Source organism: Necator americanus, chromosome V (assembly GCF_031761385.1).
Source record: "Necator americanus strain Aroian chromosome V, whole genome shotgun sequence".
Classification (NCBI taxonomy): Eukaryota; Metazoa; Nematoda; class Chromadorea; order Rhabditida; family Ancylostomatidae; genus Necator; species Necator americanus.
Window position 1 is genome coordinate 16,293,342 of NC_087375.1, and position 17,461 is coordinate 16,310,802.

The 17,461-nt window shown below is 43.5% G+C and overlaps 4 protein-coding genes across 6 annotated transcripts in view; 3 read left to right on the forward strand and 1 right to left on the reverse strand.

Annotated features, from left to right (window-relative positions):
• Positions 1 to 5,739, forward strand: part of RB195_014054 (uncharacterized protein) — a gene marked incomplete at both ends in the record, with an annotated part of 36,322 nt that extends 30,583 nt beyond the window's left edge. Inside the window, 4 exons of one of the 2 annotated variants that reach the window (XM_064204155.1) lie at positions 190 to 1,047; positions 1,178 to 3,034; positions 4,597 to 4,663; positions 5,687 to 5,739. In XM_064204155.1, coding sequence (XP_064060035.1) covers positions 190 to 1,047; positions 1,178 to 3,034; positions 4,597 to 4,663; positions 5,687 to 5,739 — 2,835 coding nt within the window. The remainder of the gene's footprint in view (positions 1 to 189; positions 1,048 to 1,177; positions 3,035 to 4,596; positions 4,664 to 5,686) is intronic. The other variant, XM_064204154.1, reaches the window with a different exon arrangement.
• Positions 5,740 to 7,833: 2,094 nt separating this feature from the next.
• RB195_014055 (uncharacterized protein) lies at positions 7,834 to 8,262 on the forward strand (the record flags this gene model as incomplete). The annotated part of the gene is made up of 1 exon (XM_064204156.1): positions 7,834 to 8,262. One exon carries the CDS (start codon positions 7,834 to 7,836, stop codon positions 8,260 to 8,262), a length of 429 nt encoding a protein of 142 aa, XP_064060037.1.
• A 5,531-nt stretch (positions 8,263 to 13,793) lies between these two features.
• RB195_014056 (uncharacterized protein) lies at positions 13,794 to 17,461 on the forward strand (the record flags this gene model as incomplete). 2 transcript variants are annotated; one of them, XM_013441316.2, is made up of 5 exons in its annotated part: positions 13,794 to 13,835; positions 13,998 to 14,186; positions 16,559 to 16,659; positions 17,226 to 17,298; positions 17,384 to 17,461. In XM_013441316.2, the coding sequence occupies 5 exons, from the start codon at positions 13,794 to 13,796 to the stop codon at positions 17,459 to 17,461; spliced, it is 483 nt and encodes a 160-aa protein (XP_013296770.2). The 2 variants fall into 2 exon arrangements, with proteins under 2 accessions (XP_013296770.2, XP_064060039.1); XM_064204157.1 differs by lacking the exons at positions 13,794 to 13,835; positions 13,998 to 14,186 and adding exons at positions 16,045 to 16,091; positions 16,208 to 16,289.
• On the reverse strand, positions 14,719 to 15,138 carry RB195_014057 (uncharacterized protein; the record flags this gene model as incomplete). Its single annotated transcript, XM_064204158.1, has 2 exons — positions 14,719 to 14,933; positions 15,066 to 15,138. 2 exons carry the CDS (start codon positions 15,136 to 15,138, stop codon positions 14,719 to 14,721), a joined length of 288 nt encoding a protein of 95 aa, XP_064060038.1.

Consider the following 17,461-nt stretch of genomic DNA (forward strand, 5'->3'; position numbering starts at 1 on the left):
CGGGAAATAGGATTAACGTACGAGTGTGAGGCCGTGGAAATTCAATTTATAAAAATAATCTCAAAACAACCCGTAGGGCATTAGCCGCGGGCTTTGTCTCCCGAGGAAAGATGTGTAGTGAAAACACGGATCTCCCTCACTAGAGGGATCACAGCCGGTTAGTCGCGAGGCTACGTGGCGCGTCCCCAGGTGGCGGATAGGGGGCTAACCGCGGACCAAAAGCGACCTTGTGCTTGCCCAGAGACGCAGGTGGATTCAGGGGATGGACTCCCTGCTTCTGCTGTGCCAGGACTGACTCGTAAAATCATTGTATCCCGCACGTCGGTCCGGCCAAAAGCCTGCAATCAATTGACTGGGAGGTGCAAGGGAGGCGGTTTGGAGTCGCCTCCAACAAATAAGCTCCACATGTCCACTCTGGGAGAACGGAAGTTCTCCCAAAAACCCATGGGACTAGAGGCTTGCAACCTGCCCGTGGGTTTTAAATTTCATGCAAAAAACAGTAATAGAAAAGAGTCTCCTGACTCCGGTAGAAAGCCTGGTACGGTAGCGCCAGGTAGGACGGGGTTGCAGGAGTCATGTAGGCTACCGAAACGGAAAAGGACTAGGATGACGATCTGTACTTATAATGCACGCACGCTTGCATCGGAAGCGGCCATCGAAGATCTGATGGTGCAAGCCAAGAAGATCAAGTACGACGTCATCGGACTGACCGAGACGAGACGACGTCACTCTCTCAACGCTGTATTTGAAACTGGAGAAGAACTGTTCTTAGGAACATGCGACAGTAGAGGTGTTGGTGGAGTTGGCGTCCTCGTCAACACGAGTATGGCACAGAACATCGACTCTTTCGAACAACTCACGACCCGAATCGGACGTCTGCGGATGAGAAGATGTGGTCCCACACCGGCTTTGACTATCTTCGTCGCTTACGCTCCAACATCAAGCTACGAAGAAGAAGAAGTCGAAGCTTTCTATATGGACCTGGAGAAGTTCTACCGAGAAGATCATGCCTTTTACAAGGTCATAATTGGCGACTTCAACGCCAAAGTTGGCCCAAGAAGAACGCCGGAGGAACTTCACATCGGGACCCACGGCCTACAATGGAATGACCAGGGGGGAGAGGCTTTCCGAGTTCATCATGACGACTAAGACCATCCATGGGAACTCGCAATTCCAGAAGCCCTCCTCTCTACGCTGGACGTGGGAGTCACCCGGTGGAGGGTACCGTAATGAGATAGACCACATCATCGTCAATAAAAGGTTCTGCCTGACGGATGTCGCTGTTGTACCAAAGTTCTATACGGGATCGGACCATCGCCTCCTCCGAGGAAGATTTTCTTTCACGCGGAGAGCAGAGAAAGCCGCCAAGTTCAGCAAGAGAAATCCCAGAACTACCATCAACTGGGATCTCTTCGCTACGTTAGCCGGCTTTTGGGAAGATTCCGCAATGGACAACATCGACGAGGAATACGACCGGCTTGTCAAACACCTTCATGACTGCGCGAAGAAGGCTGAGAGTATTAAAACAACCAAGAGACGCCTGTCTCTTGAAACTCTTGAGCTGATACGCCAGCGTGGAGCAGCACGAGCCGCAGGGAACCAAGAGCTCACGTCCGAGCTCGCAAGGCTTTGCAGAGAGGCGATAAAGAAAGACCTTAAAGAGAGAAGAGCAGAAGTGCTGGCTGAAGCAGCAGAGGCGGGAAAAACCATCCGCTATGCCCGCCGAGACTTCGCCAGTCGCAAGACAAGGATGACAGCTCTCCGGAACCCGAAGGGAACAACCATTGCATCGAGAAGGGGAATGGAGAAAATCATCTACGACTTCTACTCTGATCTCTTCGACAGCCGTGCCCACTTGCCTCCTCACCATCTGAGGGAAGATGGACATGTCATTCCAGCGGTTCTCCCGTCCGAAATACGACATGCTATCATGTCGGTGAGAAATCGTACAGCAGCCGGTCCCGACAGAATAAGACCAGAACACCTGAAGAGCCTTCCGCCAGTACTCATCAACACCCTGGCGAGGCTCTTTACACGTTATCTGTCGGAATGCAAGGTTCCTAAACAGTGGAAGACCAGCAAGACCGTGTTGTTGTATAAAAAGGGAGATCCACATGACATCGGCAACTATCGCCCAATCTGCTTACTGTCCGTCATCTACAAGCTCTTCACAAGAGTGATCCTTAATAGGATTGAAAAGGTCTTGGATGAAGGACAACCATGCGAGCAAGCAGGGTTTCGAAAAGGATTCAGCACGATCGACCATATTCACACTGTTTCGAGACTCATCGAGGTATCACGAGAGTACAAGATGCCGCTCTGTCTCACTTTCATCGACTTGAAGAAGGCCTTTGACTCAGTTGAGACGGAAGCGGTCGTGGAAGCCTTGGACAACCAAGGCGTTCCCACTCAGTACATAAAGGTGCTTCGAGAGTTGTACAGTAACTTCACGACCGGAATCTCGCCATTCTACAAGAATATCATCATTGACGTGAAGAGGGGGGTTCGACAGGGTGATACAATCTCACCCAAAATATTCACAGCCACCCTCGAGAACGCAATGCGAAAGTTGGAATGGGACGACATGGGAGTGAAGATCGATGGTCGGCAGCTACACCATTTGCGCTTTGCTGATGACATCGTACTGATAACACCTAGCATCAGCCAAGCGGAACGAATGCTGACCGAATTCGCCGAAACATGTGGATGCATCGGTCTTGAGCTGAATCTTCAAAAGACGATGTTCATGCGGAACGGATGGATCTCGGATGCCCCATTCACGCTCAACGGAACGAACATATCCGAATGCACCAGCTACGTCTATCTGGGTCGGGAATTGAACATGATGAACGACCTGGCCCCCGAGCTGGGCAGGAGGAGAAGAGCGGCTTGGGGAGCGTACAAGAGCATCGAGGACGTAGTGAAGAAGACCAAGAACACCCGGCTCCGTGCTCACCTCTTCAACACCACCGTACTTCCTGCTTTGACCTATGCCTCAGAAACCTGGGCACTTCGCAAGCAGGAAGAAAACGCGGTGAGCGTCATTGAACGCGCAATTGAGAGAGTGATGAAGAGACGCATCTTTCTCAAAAGAAAGGAAGGGAAAGGAATTAATCTCCAACTACGAAAAAAAAAAAAAAAGACACCCCCGCCTGCCAAAAAAAAAAAAAAAAAAAAAGGACGCGGGAAGCGCTTTAACGACAAAAAAAAGAACAGGACGAGGAGCGACGGGAGGGACCGGGATAAAAAAAAAAAAAAAAAAAAAAAAAGCACCCCCCCGACAGAATTTTTAATTAAAAAAAAAAAAAAAAAAAAAAAAAAAATCGTTTCCCCCCCCCAAAAAAGGAGAAACAACCAGCGCCACCCGGCCGGGGAAAAGGAAAAAAAAAAAAAAAAAAGCCCCCCCCCCACGGGGAAAAAAAAAAAAAGGAGAAAGGAGAGGAGGGAGAAAAGGTGATGGTTAGTTATCTCTAATTTTTCAGTCATGCTACAAGCGGCAATTTCCGAAATGTTCTCGCACACTAAATGTGCTGTCAACAAAGAGTATGTAAGGATTGTCAACTACTTTAAATGTGGTTGCATTTGAATGATCCGACGACGGGAAATAGGATTAACGTACGAGTGTGAGGCCGTGGAAATTCAATTTATAAAAATAATCTCAAAACAACCCGTAGGGCATTAGCCGCGGGCTTTGTCTCCCGAGGAAAGATGTGTAGTGAAAACGAAGAGGATCTGATGCGTCAGGGTTGTTCTGCGGGGTTATTTGTATTTGTACTGTAACCAGCCAAGTTTGCGTGAAAGAACCAAAGGGAAACGAATTGAAAAAGAATTTCGGTCACAAAGAACCAAGAATGGTTTTTTTTCTAAAGCAGAGGGAAGCGATCGAGGAGTAGGCAGTTTGAAAACGGCGTCATTTCAGATTGTTATCGTGCAGCTGTTGTGACATTCTCCTGGAAAAAGTATTCTTCTGCTGCAGTTCGCGTTCATTAGTAGGCGTATGCTAAGTCACACAGTCACAGTCACATCAGAAGATAACAGATTCAAAGGCAACGTATCACGATATTGACGTATTATGGAAACCGAAGAGAGATCGTAGAGGTCGAATTTAGCTTGCGGAAACGAGCACGGCCCCTCTCAAATTCCCCTATTCATCTTAAGAAGGAATCGTAGGGAAAAAAATCGTAAGAATTGAAGCGACGTAGGAACGGCTTTAGTTCCCGGCACCATTGTAGAGGAGCGTTGTACACGTTTCGGTCCACTCAGCACTCATTTGTTTTTCTTAAATACGCTGGCGAGGAGACCGCTCGTTTACAGAAGCAGCGCGTTGTAGCTGATTTCGTAGGGAAGAACGGCGTATTCAACGCCATTTTTTACGACGATTAGGAAAAGATGAGCGGAGCCGATTCTACAGTCTACGACTCTACGTCTTTCTTGAGGTTCCCGTATTTCTTCAATTTCATGACACGCTGCCTTTGATGAAGGTTCTATAAATGTAAACGCGTGGAAGGCAATGCGATTATGTAAAATTGTAAATGAAATGTACTGTAGATAGCGTTTTGTATTTCTTATAAATACAATATTACATGTTCGTTTTAGGTGCACATGGGCATGCAATTTTCCGAGGAGGAAGTAGATGAGATGATTCGAGAAGTTGATGTTGACGGTGAGTTACTGGAAGAAGAATCAGTAAGAATTCCCGAAAACTGGCATGAAAAAATTGTGATCTTCTGAATTTGTTGCAAAAAAGTATTAGTTAGTGTACAGCTACAAGTTGATATAAACAAATAGGTAAAGCAGTAAGAGATGAACGGTAATTCTGAGATGCGGATGGTTCGATACCGCTAAAAACCACTCAAGCGTTTCGTCGCTAAAGTTCGATGAATTCTTGTTATATTTCTTCTCAGGGGGTACTTGAATCCAACCGCTTCATCCTCTAGTGGATACGTGAAGCGTAGTAGGAAACTGGGTGATCAGAAGAACTCTTGATAGTACCTAACCTAAATAACAGAACTGAATGTGAACGCACATCGATAGTTGGCGTTAGTGAAGCTAAAAGACAAAGGAAGTCTTGGATCGAACATAATAGGTCTAGCTAGGAGAGTGCAAATAGTTTCATCTTACTTTTTCAAATGGTTCGCTCTGGGGGGATCTGATATTCTTGCGAATTGAATTTTTCCAACGTGAGCAATGTTTTCAAGCGATTTTGTTGAGAAGCCACCGGTTTCTCGAGGAGCTATCAACACAACAACATCTGTTCACCCGTTAATTTCATTTCTCTTCTTAGCTGTTTTCAAATTGCAGCAGTTCAGGAGGAGGTAGGAGTTGTTTCCTTCATTTCTCCTAACGTCAAACAAAGTTGCAAATTCTGTTTGAGAAATTGAAATCGCGCTGTTATGGGTCTTCCTGAACTGTCTGCATACTGGAATGAGGAAAGAGAAGCACTGTCTTCAACTTCTTCCAGCGCGGTTTTTTTTGGACCCTGATTGCACTTTTTTATATGGGAAATGAACTTGAAAAGAGATTATTGAAGAGAAGCGTTTGAATAGTTATTATAAAGGTAGCGTGAACAACGTTTAGAGATTCTTTTTTTTTTGCTTCTTCATGTCGAAAGGTTTCATTCTTATCCCACCCTCTGGTTTTGACGATAAAAAATCATTCAGATTCAAAAAAAAGCTTTCATTTTCAGGAGACGGTGAAATCGACTATGAAGAATTTGTGAAGATGATGTCAGAACGATAAACATTTCCTGGTGTTGATATTCGTTAATTGGTTGCTCCTTTGAATCTCGTAGCCTCAGTGATCCCGCATTTTCCTACGTTCTGGAAGTGTTGTGCCCTTGATATCTGTGCGCGAGAACGGACGGCCTGTGGGCTGGGGACCGCCCGTTTCTAGAGAATGGAGTGATTTTGCTACGCATTCCTTTTTGGTCTGCATTTACATTCCCGTTTAACACTAGTACATATACTTGCATGTTTGAGGTGTGTGTTTGAAGACCTCTCCCCTTTGCGGGAAAGTTGTTGTCCTGAAAATTTCACTTTTCATGGCTTGAAATGAACTTGAAATATTCCTGATAGTACATAGCATGTATGTGAATCTTTTCAAATGTAATCTTTTCCATGTGACAAAATAAATATTTCTGAAAAAAAAACTTCTTATAAGATGTCTACATGGTGTCATCAGTCCATAAGAGATTCAGAGAATTATTTGATCCATTCTGGTGAGAAGTGGGACAGTTCAAGTGGTTGCAAATCAATCGCAACATCGCCTGAAAATAACTTAATTTGACATTGACATTTAAACGTTCCTAAAGGGCATTTGCATGACTTGAATACTTAAAATTGCTAGGGAGAAAAATTGCTTTCAAAAACTGTACTTTAGTTTGAAACTAGCAGCTGCATAATGAACACCCGGTGCAGGGAAACGTCCGTATCTAATCTGCAAACATGCACTTTCAGTTAGAAATATTGCTGTCACGAACGAGTTTCTTTCGAAAAACAATGACAAGCAACCTTTCTCGTGTGCTCATGTATCTAAAAACACAGGACTAAAAACAAAACGAACCTTGGCGATCTCTATCCCTCAGTAGATTTGCAAATACCGTAGGCACACGTTGTATCTACCTATAGTGCGCCAAAAATCATAGCGTCACCAGCTAGTTTGACCTTTTCATGTTTTCCTTAAATAATAGAGAAAAATTTTAAAAATAATATCCGTTGGAATTTATGTGGCAAGTTGTAAAGTGCAAATCGAGCACTTCCTGGAGGGTAAACACACCCAACACCATCACGGGTCCTCCACCGAAGTTGCAAAGAGAGCAGCACATGGGATTTTTGAGGGATAATGCCAATAACGCCTATTTGGGCCTATCAGGGCCATCGAGGTTGAACTTCCTTTCATCGCTGAAGATTACCTTAACATGAAAAATAGAAATTGGAAAACAAACAAAAGCCGTCTACCTTTTCCCAGTCGATTCGAATGTGACTTCGTGCCCCAACTAACCGGTCCTAAAAGGTTGTGCGTTCTGACATTGTGGGACTCTTTTTGACTCAAAATCCGGGATGTTCATACCAATTTCGGCAAGATAATTCTCCAATTTATGTCAGCTGAAGATCTATCATCATGGAATCATGGAAAGATTTACACCGTAAGGAGGTCTTCAAGAGGTCGAAACGGCCATTCCCAATGCCTGGCAGTCGATTCCTGGGAGATTTCTCAAAAATCCTTTCGATTCAATGCCTAGTCTGCTCCTGGATGTTGTCTCAAACAAAGGAGAAACAATTCGTTATTTACTGTTTAGTAATCTTCTCCATTTTAATGTTACTATTCTTGATTTTTGAATGGTGGCGCTATGTTTCTTGTACGGTTGCATTTCAAATGTTTTAATTAAATGACCGAATATCTCTTGTTTGTAGCGATATATAACTTCAGAACAAAGTTTTCTTAGTTAGTTTTGGAGGGCTTTCCAAACTGTTTGGCAGTTTTTCCCTATCGTTCAAGCAAAACATAAGAAATGGTCAAACTAGTGAGTGGCGCTGTGATTTTCGTGCGCACTGTATTCTGAAATTGAGGCTGCAATGCTTTTCCAGACCCTTCAGTTGTTCGCTGTCCACCGTGAGCAATGGACTGCGATCTCTCGGAATGGTGAAACAGCTCGGTCAGTGGCTCCCACATGCACTGAGCGACGGCAACCGCCAAAGACGCCTGGACATTTGCACTCAGCTGCTCTCCAGAAGCCGCAGATTCTACTGGCTGGACGCCATTGTCACTGGAGACGAAAAATGGGTCCTCTAAGTCAACCACACCCACAAAAGTGTGTCGTGTGCTGGCGATGAAATGCCAGATCCTTTCGTGAAAGGTGAAATCCGTGAGAAAGTCATGCTGAGCGTCTGGTGGGGAGTTCATAGATGCTACCGTTTCGAACTGCTGCCGGTCAACACGACAGTTACTGCCGAGGTCTACTGCGCTCAACTGCAAAGACTGCCTGACAAGATCCGCAAGGAGCACCCGGAGCTCGACAACGTTCGCCTCCTGCACGATAACGCGCACCCTCACATCGCGAAGAAGACTTCCCAGAAAACTCTTGAGCTCGGATGGGAAGTTCTACCGCACCCACCGTACAGCCCGGACCTGGCCCTGAACGACTACCACCTCTTCCGATCGCTTCAGCATCACCTGGAAGAGAAGCGCTACGATGATCGTAACCACCTCGAAAATGACCATCGGGCTTACTTTGCTCCAAGTCGCTGGAATTTGCCTAAGTAATCCGTGATCTTGTGAGACGTTGGCGGAAGGTTGTCAATGTTGGCGGAGGTTATTTCGTCGAATAATAAAATGTTGTTAAAAAGTTGTGCTGTTTTGAAATTTTGCCGTATTTCGGCAGATACTTTCCGAACACCCTAATACATCTATGTTTCTCTCAAATCTCCACAATTTGAAAACATTATTCAAAGTATGAGTTTCCTCCGTTCTCAACTATTAGCAAAGAATGATGTGCTGAAATTAAATGACGTGAATATCACTATCGTAGTTATAAAAATAGCGTTTTACGTCGGGTCGCGGAAATTGTTGGCTACTACGTATTGCATCTAAGGAGCCGTTTGCACGTGTGTTTCTTCTTTTTGAAGGATTTCAGTAGCATCAGCGAGACATGATGGGAAATAGATATGCGAAGGAACCATAGAAACCAATTCTACCGCGCTGGGGTTCCCGCGTACCAATGCAACGAAGTGGAACCCGTCTCTCCCACTCTATAGCCTTCTGGCACCGGCACACCATTCCGACCTTGTGGGACCCGTCTCACTCAATTTTACCCGTTGGGTGACGGAGTAACCCCGGTACTATGTAGCATGATAGTTCGCAGATTATTAAGTATGGATTCACATAGTATTTTATTTACCCTCACTAACATATTAGAGAGAGAGAGAGAGAGAGAGAGAGAGAGAGAGAGAGAGAGAGAGAGAGAGAGAGAGAGAGACACACACACACACACACACACACACACACACACACACACACACACACACACACACACACACACACACACACACACACACACACACACACACACACACACACACACACACACACACACACACACACACACACACACACACACACACACACGGACTAAACGCGATATTATATGGCATGACAGAAGCCGTTCTTAGAGGGGGAAGTTTAATAAGGGAGATAAAATAATTAAGGTATGACGAAATGCGAAAAGAGCGAAAAAAGGCGTGTGAATGGTGGTTTGAAAGAACGTAATCCAATTCAACATTAGAAAATGTCAGATTTTATCATCTTTCAGAGCATTTCAATACTGTGTCTTGAATAAACGTGTCGCAAAATTTTTGACTACTACAATTCTTAAGCAGTAGCCATTACGAAGCTCAACATTTTGGATGTTGTCAGCTTTATTTTTCTTGGTGTCATTTTGTTCTTGAAGAAATTTCCTTTTTGTTTCATTTTCAGCACTTTCATTTTTTACGTTTTTTAAACTTCTACGTTGTAACGTTGTTGCCTTTCTGTTCTTTGAAAGGCCAATCAAGCCCTTCTTCCCTCCGGAGTCTGAATTCGAGTGGAACACGTTAGCGATTCCTAGCAAGAATCAATCAATGCCGTGTGTTTTATACTTAATACTTGAATTGTGTCAAATATGCTCTCGTATTCAGCGAGCTAACAAGTATGTTAGACACCATAATCACTCATTTGTCGAGCTATGAAATTTTGCAACAGATAAACACATCAAACAGTAATATTCAAATCCCTGGTAGAAAAATATTTGAAAACAGACTAAAGGATCGCACTCCTGATCCACTGCCTATACACTTAATAGTGACAGTAAATGTCCTTTTTTACTAGGTTGGTACAAATTCGTATACTTGCATTATGTTAACGGGAGCGACTATTTGAATTCCGCAGTATGAGACACCTATTTCATTACTGCGTCCCTCGTATTCTTTACCTTTTGTCTGTTTAGTTTAGACTTTTCTTTTGCAAATTTTGATATTTTGTTTATAATATTCTGAGATGGTATTCGTTGCATTGCTGTGAAAGAGACGTCAATTTTAACGGCACTATTCGAAAGCCCATAGTAGGAGTCCTCCACAAGCTATTACGACCTCATCGTACTCAAGAGGAAGGAAATTTCCTAGAAGTTGTAAAAGATATGGTGGCCATGGTAGTCAAAGTTATTAGTTACTGAGAGCACATCTCTAATCCTTCTCCTTAAAGGTGTTACATTTATGTCTCGTTCATTTTAAGTATATCACGGAAACTATACAATTCAATTGAGCTTATACTTATGCTTGCGTCATTTATTCAAATTTCAATGATTTTTGTTAGATGGGTCGCGTGTTCATCCTCTGCAATCGTCTGTGTACATCATTCTTAAGTGATTGAAAGCAGGTCCCTATGGCTACTCTCATTTGTTTATGTCAATTATCAGCGGATACAGAATTCTTTTTGAATGCGAATTACGTTGCCGTACACTACGTCTGCTCTGAAAACGAGCATTAGGCATCGGTGGACGGAACGAAACTACGACAACAGCGCAATACATGGATATATACAATTGGAATATGCAATATCATAGAACGGGGATGTGGTTAAGTGGTTACGTGCCGTTCGGTATGGATCCGTTGTGCGGAAAACCAGGTTTAAGTAGTATGTTTTCGAATTATATCAAGCTAATAACTCAAGTCCAGCGCAAACTCGAATTTAGGTACGACTCAAAACAGGAGATGGGTCGCATGCAAAACGAATGATGAAATAGAAACCGAAACCTACAGCCGGCCTTTATACAACTTGGCTGGAGCGCGAATGCTAACGTATCCAGATGCCCGATTGTCGGACTTCTACTGGAAAAGCCGTACACGGCTTTAAAGGCGCTAATAGGTGGCTTTGAAGGCTTCGGATCATACTCTTTCATAGAAGGTAGCGCTAGACGTACATAGTCTAGCGGGGTAGAGAGTTACGTCTCAGCGATGTCACGCCATGATATACTGCTCCTCCAATTCTCTGATCAAAGATAGAGGAAAGGGTAATCGATCGAGCAGTGGTGTCGGGAAGCATTCCAGAGCTTTTTCCACTTGTTCTCTGCCTCTCTTCCCTCTCTGTCTCTGTTACGTTGCCGTGCAATTCCGAATGATTAAATGTTTATTGAGATTAGGATTTATGAACGCAGACGTGGCAAAATCTTTTTTCAGTAGGACCTTCCCTGTCGTCCTACTCATTGTCGTCATATTCGTCGACGGGTGCAAAGAGGGAGGATACAAACGCCCGCCTTCGCCAAGAACCGACCGACATGACAGACTTGGCGGGAAAGGTGTGAGAAGTTCCCTGCTACATTGAGGATGTTCTCTTCTATTAAAACGTTTGGTAAGCCACGATTACAATCACCAACACTGCCGTCAAACCCAACCATTTGGTGGACAAATCCTTAATGTTGCTGCTAACAGTGAAATGCTACATTCAACAAATGTGCTATTTTGTCTATTTAAAGGCAGCATGCCATGAAATTGAGGGTGTTGAGGTCTCACAACGAATAATTAGGGTTAGAGATGTAGTTCACAAGTATGAGTGTGACCAAGCTCAGTTTCCTCTGATTATCCAGAAAAACGGCGCAGAGATCTCACTACGAGTCACCCAGTGGCGTGCCGTTTGTGCGGACACAACCGTACGCGCTACATCCCCCAGCAAGCGGCAGTCAGCGGGCTGTCCCCAGTGTCAACAGCCCGTGGATTATTGCTAACAGATGCGTTAAAGTCAAAGACAGCATACCTCGAATCTGGTATGGTGGCGGAATCTGCAGGGTTATAAATTGCGGAGTCCGGGGTGGTTCTGGTGTCTTCTTAGAAGTCGCAAGAAGAAGCATGGAAAACCCCTTTTGTACGACGATTTCAGTTGCAACGCCCCTCCTTAGTTCAAGCGCAGCATTGAGTGTGACCGGTTGAATGTCAGTGTTGTCTTCTCGCTAGTCTATTCAAGTGAAAGCAATGAATAGGCTGGTGAACCGACCGGAGCGGGTGCATGAAGGGACGTTTTAACGCACGTCGTAAAAACCAAACCGGTTCCCACGTCATTTTAAAGGAGACATGAGAGGAATCATACCAGATCCGACAATCCGCAACCCCATCTCTAGCTTTTCCTGCGGATTCCCTCATAACGTCAGATTCGAGGTATGCTGCTTTTGGCATTCGTTAAAATTCATTCACTTTTTACCCAAACGTTCCGTGGAACGACTCCACTACCCTTTCTTAAAGGTGTCACCCCACGAATTTGAGATGGTACAGATTTCAGGTAGAGTATTCCTATACGGGATAGCAGATTATGGAGAGCGGGTTGATTCGGTCTATTTCTTCCTAACTGCCGTAAAAAACGGCCCGGAAGATGCAGCGCGTGCACAAGGCTGGCGCGCTCCAGTCGAACTCCTTGTAGAAAATAGTGCGCCAGAACGCCCGAAGCCGTATCTTCTGGGCCGTTTTTTACGGCAGTTAGGAAGAAATGGACGGAATTACCCTGTCTCTCCATAATCTACCATGCTGTGTACGAATACTTCACCTGAAATCCGTACCACCTCAGATTCGTGGAGTGACGTCTTTAAGGAAGGCTGCTTTGAACAAACAGCTTTTCACTTCTTCTCAAGGTAAATCAAATCGGACAGTCTTCAACCGGGTCTGCATCAAAGAATTTGAGAAACATCCTCGAAAGAAAAATTAGAGGCAAAGTAATCACAGATTACTTCTATTTGTAGCCGCCAAATTCAAAACGACAGAAACCTATAACTGCAGGATCACCTACTTCTCACTTATTTTTCGCGTTATCTAGGCTAAAAACTTCGAAAGGGAGTTAAGTAGAAGAAGAACGCCCACAAGGGAAAAAATGGGTAGTTGGTTAGCTATGATCTACTCGTTTCTGTTGTAAATATAAATCTTGTAAATGAGGCGTTCGCACATATATTAGGGAGATTTAACAACATCCTTACAAAAACACCGCAAAACTAATTAATACTGGATTATAGGGATTTTACGTGGGGGCTGTCAATGTTCCCCAAACATTCGTGACATACAAAAAACTTCCCATACAACCATCTCAGTTTTTAGAAATTTGGGCTGGAAGTTTTGGGAGGATTGAAAATTCAGCTAAAAACTACACGAATCAATATCATAACCATCTTTCAGTGACTACAAGTAGTCAATGCACAGGCCAGCTGAGTTTACTCATACATCTGTGGAGTTCTGTACTAGAACTCACGTGCTGTTCTCACATTCCGGAAAGAATAATTCTAGGTCGAGCACAATAACTAACTTAGATTTCACCTAATCTTGTAGATGTTCCCCAGCATCTCTCTTATACACCTACCGGTTTCGTCACATCCTTCCGTTCCTTTTCGTTGTTTTTCTTTTTTTCTTCCCTCTTTTTCTTCCCTCTTTTTCTTCTTTCTCCTTCCGTATCAATCTATTTAAATAATTAATCTTCTTCGCAAAACTGCGGTTAAAAGAGAGTTAAATCTACAAATTGAGCATCGTAAAGCGTTTCTTGAGCATGCAACTGTGGGGAAACAGATTTCACTTAATCTAAGATTATTCAACTGTATTATTCCCTCTCACTCTCCAATCTTTAGTAGATCTATCGAATATGATCGCACTCAGACAACGAATGAACGAGCCAGAGAGCGTAATTCATCTGTTGCGATTGCTGTGGAATATGGGCGAAAAATGAAAGGATTAGGTAGCAGCGTAAAGTGCTTATTATAAATATTTTCGAAAACAAAATAACGAGCCAGACACGTGATGCAGTTCCAATACCTTGTCGCTGTGCTCATCATTACAGTAGTAAGTAACGTATTCCGTTTAGCTGATATAAGCTGATTTTTTTTTGTTATTTGTTTAGTATAAAGAGCTACTTGAGTTCTGTAACAAATCGTCACAGTGTTCCTCACAAGATCTTCTCGGTCTACCAGTCTTTTGTCATCCATATTATAATACCCTGTTCAGGTCGTGTGCTTCACTTCAGTGGGGTCACTACCGACTCTATATCCCTGCTGGAATAAAGACCGGTTTAACGACACTGTTCGGAAGCCTCTAGTCAAAGAGCTCTTCTCTAAGCTTCAATCGTACTCATGGTCGCAGTCTTCCTGGTCGCAGTGGAAGAAATGGTGGTGGTGGTCCAACACACCAATGCTGGTTTGTTTGAAAACACTCCGTCGACCTTTACAAGTGCATTCTCGAGCACTCATTCTTGGGCAAATAAGGAAAACTGTCAAGTTTTATCAAAACGACGTTTTGTTAATGTTTTTAATATCCTCCCTAGTCGTGAAGTTTCTATCAGGATGAGCAGAGGAGGCAAGCTGAAGCCTAAAATTACGAGCTTATTAGTAATAATTTAAACGTTATTATATATATATATATATTAATCCACGAGCCTTGTCTTCTGACCTTTTTCCATCAGTGGAAGCCTGGTTATTGTGTGCGAGGGGCACAACAACATCAGAGACGCATTGGCCGTGACAGCTACTACAGGCGTTGCGTATTAATCAGTTCTTAGTCAGTCCCACCTCTCCAGGGATTTGCTGTGCTGCTTTCGGGGTTCGCATAGGATGCTTTCGAGGTAGGTGCTCATTTGCAGTGCACAGTTCAGGGTTCGAATAGTTGGAAACCGGTTTCCACCCGTTGTATTCGTGTGGCCTCTGATCCCTGGCAATAGTCGGGTCTAAAGCTAGGTCAGGGGAATAGGAGTGTTCGATGAAGGACTACGTTTTGTCGAGATAGTAAGCCGAAAAAGTGAGAAGAACATGCACGAGATAGTGATGAGGGATGCTAAGTTTCTGCCTTCCATAAGTTTGAAGAATAGCGACTTATTCTTCCTGACAAGTACAATGGCACCTGTTTGAAGCGATACTTTATCAGACGAGGAGTACAAATGAAAAGTGTCTGAAGCTATAAATTCAAAACTCAAAATACAAATTTGTTTGATGAAAAATAGCCGTTTTTTCTATAAGGGCCGTTGCTACCCCATCGCTCAGAAAACATGAATCTAAACGAGCAAGCAATGTTGAACAAAGCCTGCAACAAAACCTGGAGATGGTACTACACATACTAACGACAAAATACACATCGTGTTGAAAACCCCGCACATATGCGAATGCCCAGAAACAGCAGGGTAACGGTGAAATAGACAGTAAGCCGATCTTTTCTGTTGTAAATGCCACGCGCAAGAGGAAAGAAGGGTTAATACACAAATTGGGAGGATTTAACTACGACCTTTTAAAAGATCTCGCGAAGCTAATTAGGATCAGATTAGGAAAATTTTATATGGAACGTTCGTTTCTGGACCAACCATGTACTTACAAATCTTCACCAAAAAATTCCCTCCGAATTTTAGAAAAAAAGACACAGATTTTGGGAAGAGTTCCGAGGAAAGAGTGATAACTGAAGTTAAAGGCATCACTCCACGAATCTTAGGTGGTACGGATTTCGGGTGAAGTATTCGTATACGGGATGGAAGACTATGGAGAGGGAGGTGATTCCGTCCATTTCTTCCTGATTGCCGTAAAAAATGGCCGGGGAGATACGGGTTCGGGCAATCTTGCGCACTTTTTTCTACAAGGAGTTCGAATGGAGCGCGCCAGCCTTATGCGGCGCCTTATCTTCCGGGCCGTTTTTTACGGCTATTAGGAAAACATGGACGGAATCACTCCTTCTCCTTAATCTACGATCCTGTATACGAATACTCCACCTGAAATCCGCACCACCTCAGATTCGTGGGGTGATGCGTTCAAGGGAAATTTAGTGTGAAAGCACACGAACTAATACCACACTACTAATAAATTTGAATTATGAGAATTAAAATTGAACGATACAATTTTTAGCTCTGATGCTACCTGCTGGTGTGTAATTTCACCAGCCACGCTCCACAAACAATTTTAGGTGTACATACATCTTTCTAAAGCATTTCTTAGAAAAAAAAAAGAACTCCTTGAGTTTGCTTACCGTTTGGGTGCTTTCTGTAGGGTGATGAGGCGCTTGAGGGGGTGAATCACTAATGGCTTTGAACTTTCCAGGCTCTGACGAAGGCGATAACGCCGAAACGTTAGCCGTTGTTTAGTAAAGACGATCAATACCAATCTTGGCTACAGCTCAAGGAAATCAATTAAGAGCTCCACCGACATAAATAAGTTACAGAAGTTAAAAGTCTTTGTTTTCAGCACGAGTGGAAAATCCTTGACTCCGAAGGAAGTTCTTGTTGGCCTCTGTATTCTAATTATAACTTTAATCTCTCTAATTAGGGTAAACAGCCAAAAAGCATAGATCGTTTTAACAACGCGACCTTACAAGAATGATGAGGAGTCATGAGAATACTAAAAAACTATTAAAAAATAAAGGTATCATGAGGATTGCGATTTGTATTCTACAGTATTGGTTGGGTTTTACCGTAATGCTTCCTTGAACTGATGCAGTTTGCGAAATCTGAAAACAAATAATAAATTAATTCCCGTGTGGCGCTACCCAAAAACTGAGCGTTGCGTTCATCTTGAAGCATCAACTACCCTGTTTAGAGGTACAGCTGCGATTTGGAATTTTATGCTCATCTCCATGCCAGTCCTACAAGATATAAGATTGGCAATCTGGGAGACGTAATAAAAGAGAGATACGAAATGTAAGTTCTTATCTTTCAACACCTTTTATGTATGGTCGAAGTTAAAGGCATCACCCCGCGAATCCGAGGTGGTACCGATTTCAGGTGGAGAGTTCCTATACGGGGTCGTATATTATGGAGAGGAGGGTGATTTTGTCCATTTCTTCCTAATTGCCGTAAAAAACGGCCCAGAAGATGCGGCGCGTGCACAAGGCTGGCGCGCTCCAATCGAACTTCTTGTAGGAAAAAGCGCGCCGGAACACCCAAAGCCGTATCTTCCGGGCCGTTGTTTGCAGCAATTAGGAAGAAATGGACAGAATCACCCATCTCTCCATAATCTACGATCCCGTATACGGATACTCCACCTGAAATCCCTACCACCTCAGATTCGTGGGGTGATGCCTTTAAGAATTTACTGAGTTTTGTTCGCAAAACTCTCTCAAAACGATAGATTTGATAACATTTGCAAAAAAGTTACTTCTGCTTTTCGCGGTAGTCTCAAATTTTTTTTCAAAGGTACAAGCCCCTTTCGTAACCAGTTAAAAGTGCGTCTATTTTTAGAAGCTGTTACTTATATTTTCTTCCAGTAACGGAACTGACTTCAATGTTAAAAAGTTGGTGAAAGAAGCTGTGGCATCGTGGTCGTACGATTACAAAGAGGTTAACAAACAATTGTTTTCCATTCAAATCCTGATTTTAGATTTCTTGTCCTAATGCATTCTTCTCAATAACCAATTACTTGCAGATGCTAAGGAGGTGGAATTTTGGTTGCAACTACTACAACAATGGCACTAAGCATACTATCGCCTGTCTCTTCGTCTGA